The sequence below is a fragment of the Canis lupus genome, chromosome 5 (genome assembly GCF_011100685.1).
Source record: "Canis lupus familiaris isolate Mischka breed German Shepherd chromosome 5, alternate assembly UU_Cfam_GSD_1.0, whole genome shotgun sequence".
In the NCBI taxonomy this organism is placed as follows: Eukaryota; Metazoa; Chordata; class Mammalia; order Carnivora; family Canidae; genus Canis; species Canis lupus.
Genome location: NC_049226.1, coordinates 50,214,298 through 50,228,838, shown reverse-complemented (window position 1 = coordinate 50,228,838; position 14,541 = coordinate 50,214,298). Strand labels below are relative to the sequence as shown.

Genomic DNA, 14,541 nt, shown 5'->3' with positions numbered 1-14,541 from the left:
AGAGTGCCTATTAGTTTTTGCTACTGGTATGGTTACGATTCTCGCCTCTTTATTTACTCATTGGAATTTTAATCACAGCTTATTAAGTGGATGACATTTTATATAATAAGTCATTTTATAAGTCTTATATATCAAAACAAAATGAAACAAACGTCTACATATAACAAACATACAAAATTTGGGCTATTTCACAGAAACACCCTGGTAATCTTGATGAAGTTAATTCCAGGTGACATGTTTCTTAAAGGAAAGCTAGAAGTCAAGATCAAGGTGTCAGCAGGTTTGGCTTCTGAGGCTTCTGTCATTAGCTTCTAAACGGCCACTTTCTTGCCATGTCCTCATGTGGTCTTTTCTCTATGTTGGCCCATCCTTGGTGTTTCTGTTTTCAAATTTTCTCTTCTCAGATCAGATTGGATTAGGCCCACCCTAACGGCCTCATTTTATTTAACTCAACTGTTAAACAGGCTTTATCTCCAAACACAATCATAATATAAGGTACTGGAGGTTAGGGCTTCAACATATGAATCTGGGGCGATGTAATTCAGCCTATAACAGAAACAAGACTCAAAGAAGTCCAGCTTTGGAGACAATTTACTTAAGGTCTCTGAATTCCAGTTTACTCATCTGTGAAGTGGATATAAATACATAACTCATTGGGCTGTTGGGAGTATGAAATAAGCCATACAAGGCATCTAGTCCCATGCCTGGGGCGTATTAGGTGGCACAAACATCGACCTCTTACAGCCTCAAGTCAGGAGGTTATTTTGGTTATGTTATTTAACTCAGCCACTGGGATGCTCATTTCACTCCACCATCTTCCTTTGTGTTTACCTTCTGAATCATGGGCCCTACATTGTATTCTTCTTGCCTTCCAGTTAATTGTGAGAAGCACAGTCCTTCCCTGATTTATAGGCAATAAATTCTCAAATCCATACCAAAAAAAATTCTTTGTCCATTTGGCAGATGAAGAAATTGAGGTTAAGAGAAACTGGTTACTTGCCGAACTTCCCCAAGCTAGTACATTTCAGAGCAAGGATTTCTATCTAGGCCCATGTGATTCTAGAGCTCATGCTGCCTTTCTCCAAGGACAAGGGATGAAGGGGTAAAGGGGGATGCTATACCAGTGAGAAGATGTTACCTCCTGGGTTGGGCCCTGGGCTTCTTTGGGTCATGCCTTCCCCTGGAACTTAAGAGCCCTTTTGCTTTTGTGTATGTTTCTCACACCTCTCCTTGGTCTTAGGACAGAAGATACTGAGCTCCTCAAATTCAGACTGCTCAGCACCAAGCCCAAGGGTGGAGCCAGCCATGGAAATCAGTCAGTTTGCCTAAAGCACCTGTGCTTAGTCACTATCCTAGAAACTTCTGAGTTTCCTAGGACTTGTAGGAGAGTCAGTATAGTACATTGAGATTACAGACTCTGAAGCTAGAAAGCCTGATTTTGACTCAGCCTGATAATTCATTTATCAGTTACCTATTGGTTTTGCCCTCTCTGTGCCTTAGTTTCCTCTTTTGAAAAATAATAGTATCTACTTCATGGGCACTTACAAGGATTAAAAGAATTAATATTTATAAAATATTTTAAAAACACTTAGAACATTGCCTGTAATATAGTAATTACTATAGAAATGTTGTCTCTTAATATTATTATTATTATTATTATTATTATTATTATTATTCTCACCCCAATATGGATATGGACTTCTGCAAGAGAAGATGAAATTCACGAACTCTTAAAAGCCAGGTCCAGTTTCCAACACCCAGCCGATGAGCAGATCTATAACATGTCTCTAATTGCTCACTGTCTACCAATTTTCCTATTCCCATTTACAAAGTAATTGCTGAATCAAACACCTCATGTTTGCTTTATCTCCTAAAATCCTCTGGTTGTTCCTGGGATTATCAAACCAGTCCTTTTCAACCTAATTGCACTCTTCATAATGGGCCAGATGTGTATGATAAGTCCTACTTGTGGCTGTGTCAATTGCTCCATTCTATTTACGCAGCTTCCAGAGCAGCTTCATTATTTATCCCCTCCCCCAACACAATTTGGCTTGTGTGCCTGTGTTTTAAACTGGGTTTGAAGCATTTAATTTTGCCAATACAATTTTAGGGTATTAGTTTGCCTCCTGTTCTCTCTGTGCCCTCCTTAATTACCATTTATTGCAAAGTCACATAGAAACATCAAATGCTAATTCTGACTTACATGTTCCTGGCCAACAACGAGGATAATAATTTCCATCCAACACAACCTGAACTCATTTTACATAAGGGTGATTCAGATTCGAGATTTGAAATCATAATCAAGTCTTTCTCAAAATCGCCTTACCCTAGCAGACATTCACTAATGTGTCTGCTAATTGGTAGGCAAATGGCAAAAAACAAAATCTCAGTGTTAAAAAAAAAAAAAAAAAGCAAAAAACAACAACTTTGTAACAGCATTCATGAAATTACTCCTCTCATCAGCTCTTGCAACGTGACAGTTTAAGAAGGGAACACAACTCATTTTATTTGGTTAGATGGGGCTAATCCCACATCACCATAATCCCTCCTGATGTTTTATTGATTCTAAAGGACATTTAATCAGGAAGCAGCTCAGCACTAGAATCCTGCTAATTAGCAAGCAGCCACATTCCAAATGGGTTCCCAATTGAACAGCAGATTAATGGACAATATGCACTAAAATAATGATTCGTGCATTCAGCTCCTAAAATGTGTGTCTAAATTGCATCTTTAATCTCTTAAGGATATAGGTTTGCATACAAAGCCTTTAGCAGAATGGATTTAATTCAACAGAAGAAGCTTTAGCCAATGACTGTTTAAGGATGAAACAGGTTTATCACTTATAAATGCAATTCTTCACTGGTTCTTGTGGTTCAATGTCCTTGAACATTCAAAGGTCAAACACAGGGGAATAAAGAAACTGGTGTGCTTCTCTGATATGCACATAAAACAGTGGGAAATTGAAAATATTGCTATACACAGCCTAACCTCATTTGCTCTTGTCCTCATTAGGGACAATCACTCTTGTTCTCAAATCTCTGTTTCCTGGAATCTTAGTTCTGGATCCCCCCCTTTTAATCAAGTATATTATGTACCACGTATACTGTGAGCTTTGATACTTGCATTTTCTCCATGTATATTGGAGCCTTTTTGGAGCTCCCAATTTTAGCTTATTGGTTTTCTACTTGGCTCTTAGCCCACTTTTCTGCTTCTGCTGCTTAACCACCTCCCCCACTTACTCAACCATCCCCAAGGTTTTAGAGAAGGGAAACCCCCACATGCCAAAGCTGGTCTACTGGAAATTCATTGGTTAGACTCAACCTCCTTCCATCATTCATTTATCAATTGATGTTCCCCATAACCTTTACCCTTCTTTGTTTTTCTGTATTGCTCTTATCATCATGTGATATATGTCACACATTCCAGCTTATTTATTGTTTCTCTTCCCCATTAGAATATAAGCTTCACAAGGGAGGAGATTGTTCCACTCATATTTAAATCCCCAATGATTAGAGTAGTGCTTGGTATACAGTAGGAACTCAATAAATATTTGTTAAATAAATTAATAAATGAATTAATAAAAATATATATATTTAAAGATTTTATTTATTTACAAGAGATACAGAGAGAGAGAGAGAGGTAGAGACAGGCAGAGGGAGAAGTAGGCTCCATGCAGGGAGCCTGACGTGGGACTTGATCCCAGGTCTCCAGGATCATACCCTGGGCTGCAGGTGGCGCTAAACTGCTGAGCTACCCAGGCTGCCCTGAATTAATAAAATATTTATTGTGTGCCTATCATGTGCCAAAGTATTGGCCTACAAGATGTTGGGGATATAATGTGAGGGAAATAGTCATGTTCCCTATCAGCATGGAGATTACTATCTAGACATTAAAGTAACAAGCCACACAAATACATGCATAATTACACATAATGATAAGTTTTAGGAGAGAAAATAATTGAGTGCTAAGAGAGACTATAGCACAAGGAACCTGATTTTTTAAAATTTAGATTAGCTAACATATAGTATATACTTTGTTTCAGATGAAGTGTTCAATAATTTATCAGTTGTGTATAACACCCAGTGCTTATCACATTATGAGTCCTCCTTAATGCCCATCACCCAGTTACCCCATCCCCCACCCAACTCCCCTCCAGTATCCCTCAGTTTGTTTCCTATAGTTAAGAATCTTTCATGGTTTTTCTCTCTCTCTGATGACTTCCCATTCAGTTTTTCCTCCCTTCTCCTATGATCCTCTGTCCTGTTTTTTATATTCCACATATGAATGAAGCTGTATAATTGCCTTTCTCTGATTGACTTATTTCGCTCAGCATAACACCCTCCAGTTCTATCCATATCCATGTAAATGGTAAGTATTCGTCATTTTTCACAGAGCTGGAATAAATAATCCTAAAATTTGTATGGAACCAGAAAAGACCCCAAATAGCCAAAGGAATGTTGAAAAAGAAAACCAAAGCTGGTGGCATCACAATGTCAGACTTCAAGCTGTACTACAAAGCTGTGATCATCCAGACAGTGTGGTACAAAAACAGAGACACAGATCAATAGAACAGGATAGAGAACCCAGAAATGGGCCCTCAATTCTATGGTCACATAATCTTTGACAAAGCAGGAAAGAATATTCAATGGAAAAAAGACAGTCTCCTCAATAAATGGTGCTGGGAAAACTGGACAGCCACATGTAGAAGAATGAAATGGGACCATTTTCTTACACCATACCAAAGATAAGCTCAAAATGGATGAAAGACCCTAAATGTGAGACAGGAATCCATCAAAATCGTAAAGTAGAAAACAGGCAGCAACCTCTTCAACCTTGGCAACAGCAACTTCTTGCTAGACGTATCTCCCAAGGCAAGGGAAACAAAAGCGAAAATGAACTATTTATTGGGACTTCATCAAGATAAAAAACTTCTGCACGGCAAAAGAAACAGTCAACAAAACTAACGGACAACCTACAGGAACGGGAGAAAATATTCACAAATGACATATCAGATAAAGGGCTAGTATCCAAGATCTATAAAGAACTTATTAAACTCAACAGCAAAGAAACAAACAATCCAATCATGAAATGGGCAAAAGACATGAACAGAAACTTCTCCAAAGAAGACATACAAACGGCCAACAGACACATTAAAAAATGCTCTGCATCACTTGCCATCAGGGAAATACAAATCAAAACCACAATGAGATACCACCTCACACCAGTCAGAATGGCTAAAATTAACAAGATGGAAAACAACAAATATTGGTGAGGATGTGGAGAAAGGGGAACCCTCTTGCAGTGTTGGTGGGAATGCAAATGGCATAGTCACTCCAGAAACAGTGTGGAGGTTCCTCAAGAAGTTAAAAATAGAGCTACCCTATGACCCAGCAATTGCACTACTGGGGATTTACCCTAAAGATATAAGTGTTGTGATCTGAAGGGGCACCTGCACCCCAATATTTATAGCAGCAATATCCCCAATAGCCAAACTGTGGGAAGAGCCAAGATGTCCATCGACAGATGAATGGATAAAGATGTGGTCCATGTATACAATGGAATATTACTCAGTCATCAGAAAGAAACCTGATGTTGATGAGGTCTTTAGGAATGGCCTTCTTCAATTTGACCGTCAGAGGGACTTTTCAGAATCTGTGTATCTGCACGCATCCCTGAGAGTATTCTGAGAGTCTATCCTTTCCTTAGTTCAATTCAATTTCATAGATATTTGTTGAATTCTAATATGTACCAGGCAGTGCTCTAGACACTTAGGATACATCAATGAGTATAACAAAAATTCTGCCTATCCCTGGCACTATAGTTTACCATCTGTCAGAAACCCACAGATGACAACAATAAACATCATTCATCAGCAAATCACCTGATACATTAGAAGTTGACAAGTATGTAGAAGAGAGCAGAAGGGAGCAAGTTAAAAGGAAGAAGGGCTGAGAGACTACAACTTTAACTAGATGGCTAGTGTAGGCCTCATGGACAAGGTGACATTGGAGCAAAAAATAAGATGAGAGAGTTAACATGAAGATATCTGGGGAAAGAACATTTTAAGTAGAGGAAACATTCAGAAGTTAGTTGCTGAGGTGAATATGTACCTGGTGTAAGAAAGACAAGGAACACAGTGTAACTGAAACAGAATGAACAAAGGAAGTTGTAGATGGAGCCAGAGAAGTAATGGGGGAGCAGAGCATTTAGGACTCTTTATAAGTATTTTAATGTTTTTTTCTCGCACCCCCCCTCCTGTGAAATAAGATTCTCTTGCAGTTTCATGAGCAAAATAATGACATAAACTGTTTAAGGTTTTGATAGACACTGTAGCTGCTGAATGGAGGAAAAACTAGGGACAAGAGATAAGCCTACTTCAATTAGGAAGCTATTTTAGTATTCCAGGAGAAAGACAGTGGTAGCTTGAATGAGGTGTAATTAAGTAACAATAGAGGTAGCAAAAAGTGGCCAGATTCTGGGCATACTCTGAAGATAGAATTGATTCACTAATGAATTTTTGTTGGATTGGATAGGAAATGTGAGAAAAAGAGAACAGCTAAGAATTACAGGTATGTTTTGTTTTCATTTTAATTCAGTTCATAATATTTTCTAATTTCCCTTTTCCCTCTTACCATAGGTTATTTAAAAGTGTGCTGTTTAGCTTTATGATGTTTGGAGATTTCCAGGATTTTCATTTGTTTGTTTTTAATTTCTAATTTAACTCTGTTGTGATCAGAGAACTATTTTGCATGATTTCATCATTTTAAACTTATTGAGACTTGTTTTATGTCTCAAAATATGGTTCATCTTTTAAATATTTAATGTATGCTTAAAAAGGATCTGTATTCTGTTATTGTATGGAGTGTTCTGTAATTGCTAATTATATCAAGTTGTCTGATCATTTAGTCCAATTTTTTATATTTATAATGCTTTTCTATCTGCTTGTTCTATTAATTACAAAGAGGTATTATATTCTCCAACTGTAATTGTGAATTTGTCTATTTCTCCTTTAAGTTTTGTGTTTTTGTTTCATGTAAATTAGAGCTACATTTTTAAGGACATGAACATTTAGGTTTGTTATGTCCTCTTGATGAATTAAGTTTTTGGCATCCCCTGCTTTGGAATCCACTTTCTCTGACATTAATGTAACTAAGCCAGCTTTCATTTAATTAGAGCTAGCATGATTTATCATTTCCATCCTTTTACTTTTAGTATGTCTTATGTCTTTATATTTTAAAAGGGTTCATTGTAGATAGCATTTAGTTGAGTCTTGCTTTTTTTTTTTTAAGATTTTATTTATTTATTCATGAAAGACACAGAAAGAGAGGCAGAGACACAAGCAGAGAGAGAAGCAGGCTCCATGCAGGGAGCCTGATATGGGACTCAATCCTGGGATAGCAGGATCACGCCCTGGACCAAAGGCAGGCACTTAACTGCTGAGCCACCCAGGCATCCCGAGTCTTGCTTTTTTAATGAAATCAGAAAATCACTGCCTTTGAATTGGTGCATTTGGATCATTAATATTTAATGTAATCTTGATATGGTTGGGTTTAAATCTAAGACATTGATATATATTTTCTATTTATCTTATTTGTTTCTTGTTTCCTTTTCTTCTTTTGAATCTGTTATTATTTAAATATGCTTATGCTTCCCTTTTATCTTTTTAATTAACATTTTAACTTATTACACTCTTCCTTCAAACAAAATATAATACTTAATTTATAGTATAAGAACCTTATCAAGTACATTTCCATTTCCCCCTTGCAGCCATGTATGCTATTGCAAAATGTGGCACTCATATTATGAACTGCATAGTGCATTGTTTTTATTTTTGTTTTAAACAGTAAATTTTCTTTTAAAGAGCTATTTTTAATAAAAATGTATTTTTTAATTTATCCATACATTCATTATTTCCAGTACTTTTCTTTTTGTTGTGTGTGTGTAGATCCAAAATGGTCATTTTTCTCTGCCAGAGGACTTCTTTTAATATTTGGAGTATTACTCTGATGGTTTTGAATTCTCTCATCTCCATCTTATCTTTGTTTTAAAGTCTATTTTGCCTGATGTAATTATAGTTCCTCCAGGTTTCTTTTGGTTTCCATTTGCATAGAATATCTTTTTCTATTCTTTCACTTTCAGTCTGCTTGTTATTCTTACATCTGAAGTGAGTCTCTTACAGGCAGTATATAGATGCAACTTGCTATTTATTCAGTCACTCTCTATCTTTTGATTGGAGAATTTGGTCCATTTACATTTAAAGTAATTATGGATAGGTATGTACTTATTGCCATTTTGTTCATTGCCTTTTGGTTGTTTTGTAGATCCTCTATTCCTTTCTTTATCTCCTGTTCTCTTCCTTTGTCGTTTAATGACTTTAGTGATATGTTTAGAGTCCTTTCTCATTATCTTTTGTGTACCTGCTATAGGTTTTTGCTTTATGGTTACCATGGGGCTTACATATAACAATTTATATTTATATTTTTAAGTTTTATATGTAAATATTTAAATTATATTAAATATATTTAATAAATATTAAAATATTTAATAAATACATATTTAACTTTATATTTATATTCCCCCCACTGTGGCCTTGGGTATTTTCCTCAAGTGAATATATTAGCCAGTACCCAAGAGCAACTATTTAGAAATCTCCGGAGAGAACTCTCTGGGGATATCTCTTTTCTACCACTCTGTACTGTGCATTCTAGCTTCTTTGGTCTCCTTGAACTCCAAACTCCATCTCTTTAACTGAAGAGGAATTCTGGGCTCTGGATTTCCTCTTCATGTTTAGTAAGCTTAGCTTACCTCATTTATTTTTTCTCCTTTAGGAATCACTGTTTTGTGCTGCCTAGTGTCATTTTTAAGTTGTTTAAGGTGGAATGGTAAATCTGATTCTTGCTAGTCTATAATGGTGGGAGTTTGAAGCTTCCTCCTTTGTCTATGACTAAGAGGATTCTGTTCTTAATATAAGCAAACATTCTTTAACTATCTTCAAGTGATGAAACATTGTTTCACAGATGTCTGGGTGGCTTAGTTGGTTGAGTGTCTGACTCTTGATTTCAGTTCAGGTCTTGATCTCATGATTGTGAGATCAAACACTGCATTGGGCTCCATGCTTCCTGGGGAGTCTGCTTGAGATTCTCTCTCTTCCTCTCCCTCTGCCCTTCCCCCACTCACGTGTACATTCTCTCTCTAAAATAAATAAATCTTTAAAAAAAAAGAAATTGATTGCTTCACACCTAAAACTTCTAAAGACAGACCTCAGTATTTGCTATCTTAGTAGATAACTCTGTGAAGAAAATATCAACTTACTTTATTTCACCATGGTAACCCAAATCTTGATGATTTAGCAATGTTTCCAGGAAACTCAAAGTTAGATATAATCCATGCTTTCCACATATAGCCCTAACCTGCAAAATAAGAAAGGATTTGGAGTTTCATTAGAATAAGATTAAGATTTGAATTACTCTCCCATAATTAGAACCCACATGATTTTGACAAAGAATTAATACCCAGGAGTGCATTATCTCATCATAATATCATTCAGGACAAGAATGTCCAACTGAATGAGCACTGGGTGATGTATAGAATTGCTGAATATTGATCACCTGAAGCTAATAAACACTGTATGTTAACTATATTGGAATTAGAATATAAACAATTAAAATAAAAATAGCAAATTTTTATTTGATTGATGCAGAGGTATTGTTCATTACTCAGAAGCTGTTGCACTTTGAAATGTTGATCTTAAATTTTTGTCAGCAATGGGATGGGTGGACAAGGACTAGAAGTTACATACGCTTATACAGGTAAATTGCAAAATATTTTTGTGTATCTCCTTTGATTTATAAAACAAGCTTGATGCATTAGCATGGTCAATATTGCTATCTGCATTTCATATGTGACAAAACCAAGACTTAGAGAGATTAAGTCACTTCCTTGATGTTACACAGTTCATAAATGATGAAACTTAGTCTAAAAACCAGATGCCCAATAAATTTTTGTTGGATTAATAAGTAAAGTGTCATTGTAATTTCCCAAGTACTATTTTTTTCTTTTTTAAGATTTTATTTATGTATTTGAGAGAGCAAGCATGAGCAGGGGGAGGAGCAGAGGGAAAGGGAGAAGCAGACTCCCTGCTGAGCAGAGAGCCTGACACAGGGCTGGATCCCAGGACTCTGGGATCATGACCCATGCCAAAGGCAGATACTCAACTGACTGAGCCATCCAGGCACTCCAGTCCTAGGTTCTTAATATATTCTGAGTCTAGCTGACAAATCAGTTCAGTTCTCAGGTTGGTGGGTAGCTAACATTTAGATTCAAAGTTGTCAGACTTTTACAGGTATGATAGCATGTATTATGTGTTCAGCATTTTGTTTTTGTTTTGTTTTGTTTTGTTTTGTCCTGTTTTGAGACAGAGTAAGAGACAGCATGGCACAAGGGGTTGGAGAAGCAGAGGGAGAAAGGAAGAGAGGCAGGGTGAGGGAGAAGGAGAATCTTAAGCAGGCTCTATGCTCAGCATTGAGCCCAATATAGGGCTTATTCTTAAGACCCTGAGATCATGACCTGAGCCAAAATCAAGGGTTGGACACTTAACTAACTGAGCCACCTAGGTACCCCTAGCATAATGTTCAAACATAAATTTTAGAATAAAACAGGACTTACTTGGGACACCAGATCTGCTGCCTATGATTTGTGCAACCTTTCTGTGCTCAATATTCCATCTACTAAATAAGACTAATATTTTAGAGGCACCTGGGAGGCTCAGTCAGTTAAGCATCTGCCATCAGCTCAGGTCATCCTGGGATCAAGCCCTGCATTGGGCTCCCTGCTCAGCAGGGAGTCTGCTTCTCCCTTTCACCCTGCCTGCCACTCCCCCTACTTGTGCGTGCACGTGCTCTCTCTCTTTGACAAATAAACAAAATCTTTTTCAAAGGCTAATATTTATTTTCCCTAGGGTTCTGTGAGGATTACATCAGAAATTAGCAGTTAGAATAGTGTCTCACTTTTACTACGCACTTGATTAATATTTGTTGAAATGAAGAGAAGAAAGAGGAAAGAGAGGTGAGAGGAGAGCATAGGAAAGGAGAGAGAAAACAAAGAAAGGTGAGGGAAGGGAAGAAAGAATGGAAGGAAGGAAAGAAGGAAGGAAGGAGGAAGGAAGGGAGGGAGGGAGGCAGGGAGGAAGGAAAGGGCAAAGAAAAAGAGATGCCTTATTTAGTGTTTGGACTAAACAGTAGCTACTATTATTACTTTGAGGAAGTTCAGTATAGTGACTGTATTATGTATGTTTTTGTACTCTTATGATTTGACATCTTGGGCTGTGCTGACCCTGTAGTGATTGCCCCTTCCAGGGCTAGCTATTCCTAAAGATGGTGAAGGACTGGCTTGGAAGTGTGCTTTTCTCTCATGTGCAAACCAACCTCTTCCTTTACAGGCGGTAGGGAGTGGGGGTGCGGTTCTCACCGTGGGGCCTGTTTTGCTACCCTTATCACCCCACGGTCAAGTACTAGGCAAGTAGGGACAGCCCCTAGGCCCCAGAGCTCACTGAAATTATTCAAACTAGCCAATCCTAAACCTTATCTTGCCTTGCCCATTCCACAATTAGGGCTCTTGCCCACATTATCCCCTCATCCCCTTTGCCTCCTGACCAACCCTGCCACTTCTGGTGGAGCCTGTGTGGGTGTGCCATGCTCCCTTCCCTTGGAAACTGTAACTATCTCTTCAGTGGCAGTCATCTCCTGATCTATTGGTCTGAACATAGCTGAATAATAATAAAACCTATATTTTAAAATGGTGAGAAAAAGCTAATCTTTATGGAAGGAAACAAACAAATCTAGGTTCAAAACTCACACATGTTACTTACTAGGTATATAGGAGTCACATCAGGAATGCATAACAGAGGGAAAAAAGATCAATTTAAAACATAAAAAACTGAATAAAAGTTTACCAGAAGTAAGTAAGGGGTCAGGGAACATTTTAGGCCGAAAAAAATCATGCTTCTTAGAAGCTGCATATATTTTGCCATTATCCACTCTACTATAGTTTTATACCCTTTTCTAGGCTGGGCAGTAATGATCTGGTCATGAGAGCTTCTCTACTAAACACTGGCTTACTGAGGGCTACAGCTGTGTTTCATTCATTCTTCAATCACCATTTGTCTAGCACCATGTTGAAAAATAAGTATCAATAACTATTGAACAAACAAATATGTAGATAAGCAAGGAAGTGAATGAATGAGTTGAAAGCAGTAAGGAGTAGAGTGTGTATGGGCAGAGATTGGCAAAAATAAATTTAGAGAGGTAGAAATTAGTCACATTGTGCCATTTTACTCCTTAAATAAGAACTGGATTGTCCTCATGATTATAGCATATTAATGTATTTTTAAACATCAGTGTAAGTAAGAGGTTATTCTAAAAACAGTTAATTTACTTCTGGCAACATTGAGTTTTGCTGTAGGCTAAAATGAACAGCAGATTAGAAATAGTACATCAGGGTTCCTAGAAGCAGATTGATTGATGGCTGCTAAGAGCTGACAGTTACAAAGGAGCAAAAAAACATCAAGCAGAAAATCCTGGCAACTTAGTGTTATTCAGGATTATTACTAAAATTGTTTAAAGCATGAATATTCATAATGGTGACCCTTGTTCAATAAGAAAACATTTCATTAAGTGTAGTTTCTTCTGTTTGGTAAGGAAATGTTTTTTAATCAAATGTAAATAAAATGTCTATGTTATTTAGAAAATGACATGTGAAATAAATATTCATTTTCCCAAAATGCTCCTTGAAAGAATGGCACACAGATGCTCTATCAACTTCCTCTCTTCCCACTTAAGGCTCTATTTGCATTTTACCCCATCACTGTACTTCAGCTGTATTTGCCAAGTCACTGGTAACTTCCATGGTTTGAAATTGCATGAGTACTTTACAGTCCTAATTAGATGGTCTCTTCATAGCATGTAACATGACTGATCATGCCATCCTTCTATAAATCTCTTTTTTGGCTTTCTTGACTACCTCCCATGCCTCTTTTGAGGATTTTAGTCTCCTTTGCCAGCTTCTCTTCTTCTACCTACTTCTTGACAATAAGTGTCCTCCTCTACCTTCCCTTCTCACTTTCCATTATGTCCTTGGGTAACCCTAACTATTCCTGCGGCTTCAACTGTATATTGAAGAACTTTAAATCATTATTTAGATTTTTATCTCTCAACTGAGCGAGTACAATGTGTTTAAAACTGAACTTCTCATCCTCCACCCCTCCAAAGCTACTCCTTGTCTGTTTCCTATCACAGAGAATGGTATCACTACCTACCAAGCTGACAAAGCCAGAACCTTGGGAGTCATTTTTTTATTCCTCCTAAATCAGGGCCCACTTCTAAGTTAGTTGTCAAGACCTCCTTTCCTACCTCCTTAACATCTATGTCTCTCCTTTTACTGCTCTGGCTTAAAACCTCCTAATTTCTTGCTTGAATTGCTGGCTAGCCTTCTAAAGGGTCTCTTTGCCTCTAATTCTTCATATTCCACTAGAGTATTTTTTTAAATTTCAAGTTTAATCATATCATTCACTGTTTAATATACTTTGATGATCCCTTTGGGCCTTCAAGATAAAGTTCAGCCCCTTAGAAAGACCCTTCATGAACTGGCTCCTACCTTCCATTCTAACATCAACGTGGGCAGCATCTCCCACCATCCCCAGCTGCCACACACCCACTATGTTCTGTCTATATGAATGACTTAATGTGTCCCTGAATGAGTCCTGCTCTTGTTCTTTTTACCTAGAATACCTTTCCCATCCCTTCTCCTGCCCCTCCTCTTAATTCTTTGTCCAATTCACTTGTCCTCTAGGATTTAGTATCTGCACCATCTACCCTGGAGGGGTTTTGAGCCAGGCTAGGTAGTTATTCTGTCTCTGTGCTCCAAGGTACTGCATCTGTCATACAGAACTGTGACATGTTTAGAATGCCATCTTTCCCCTGAGTTCCTGGAGAACTCAGGAACTGAAATCATAAGAGCCTCTTGTCCTTAGTGTCTTATCATAGTGCTCGGAACACTGGATATGGATCTACATTGCTATATCCAGAAGCCATTGTTGCATCAAAGATGTGCTAGAGGAACAGGAGGAGTGAGTTACAGAATGAGGATGGTAGGTATTTGATGTGTTTTTGACTATGAGAATGGCAAAATTTTATTCATTTGAGTGGCAAGATCCACAGAGTATCCTTCAAGACTGCATTTATTTATCTGAGAAACTACAGATGATCTGTGAGCCCTCTGAAATGGCTGTAAGGACGGCCCCTTTCCCCAAGCCCCACACAAAGGGGCACAGGGTGCATAGATTTCATGAGAAACTTAAGGAGGTCTGTGATTCTTTCCCTTACATTCCAAAGAGATTAAGAATTGCTGTTCAAAAAGAGAAGCCCTCCCAACTCATAGCCTTTCCCAGCCTACCCTGAAGTCCTGTGTCCAGGAACATGAATGGTGGGGTGCAGCTGCTGCTGCTTTTGTATCCAATGTCCCTTGGGCCTCAATTTGTCTCACGTT

At 37.8% G+C, this 14,541-nt stretch overlaps 1 protein-coding gene across 11 annotated transcripts in view; it reads right to left on the bottom strand.

Moving 5' to 3' along the window:
- Window positions 1–14,541, bottom strand: part of C5H1orf87 (chromosome 5 C1orf87 homolog) — a 78,505-nt gene that overhangs the window by 24,173 nt on the left and 39,791 nt on the right. For all 11 annotated transcript variants that reach the window (XM_038537357.1, XM_038537356.1, XM_038537366.1 and 8 more), the window contains exon 8: window positions 9,313–9,410. In XM_038537357.1, the coding sequence (XP_038393285.1) occupies window positions 9,313–9,410 (98 nt within the window). The remainder of the gene's footprint in view (window positions 1–9,312; window positions 9,411–14,541) is intronic.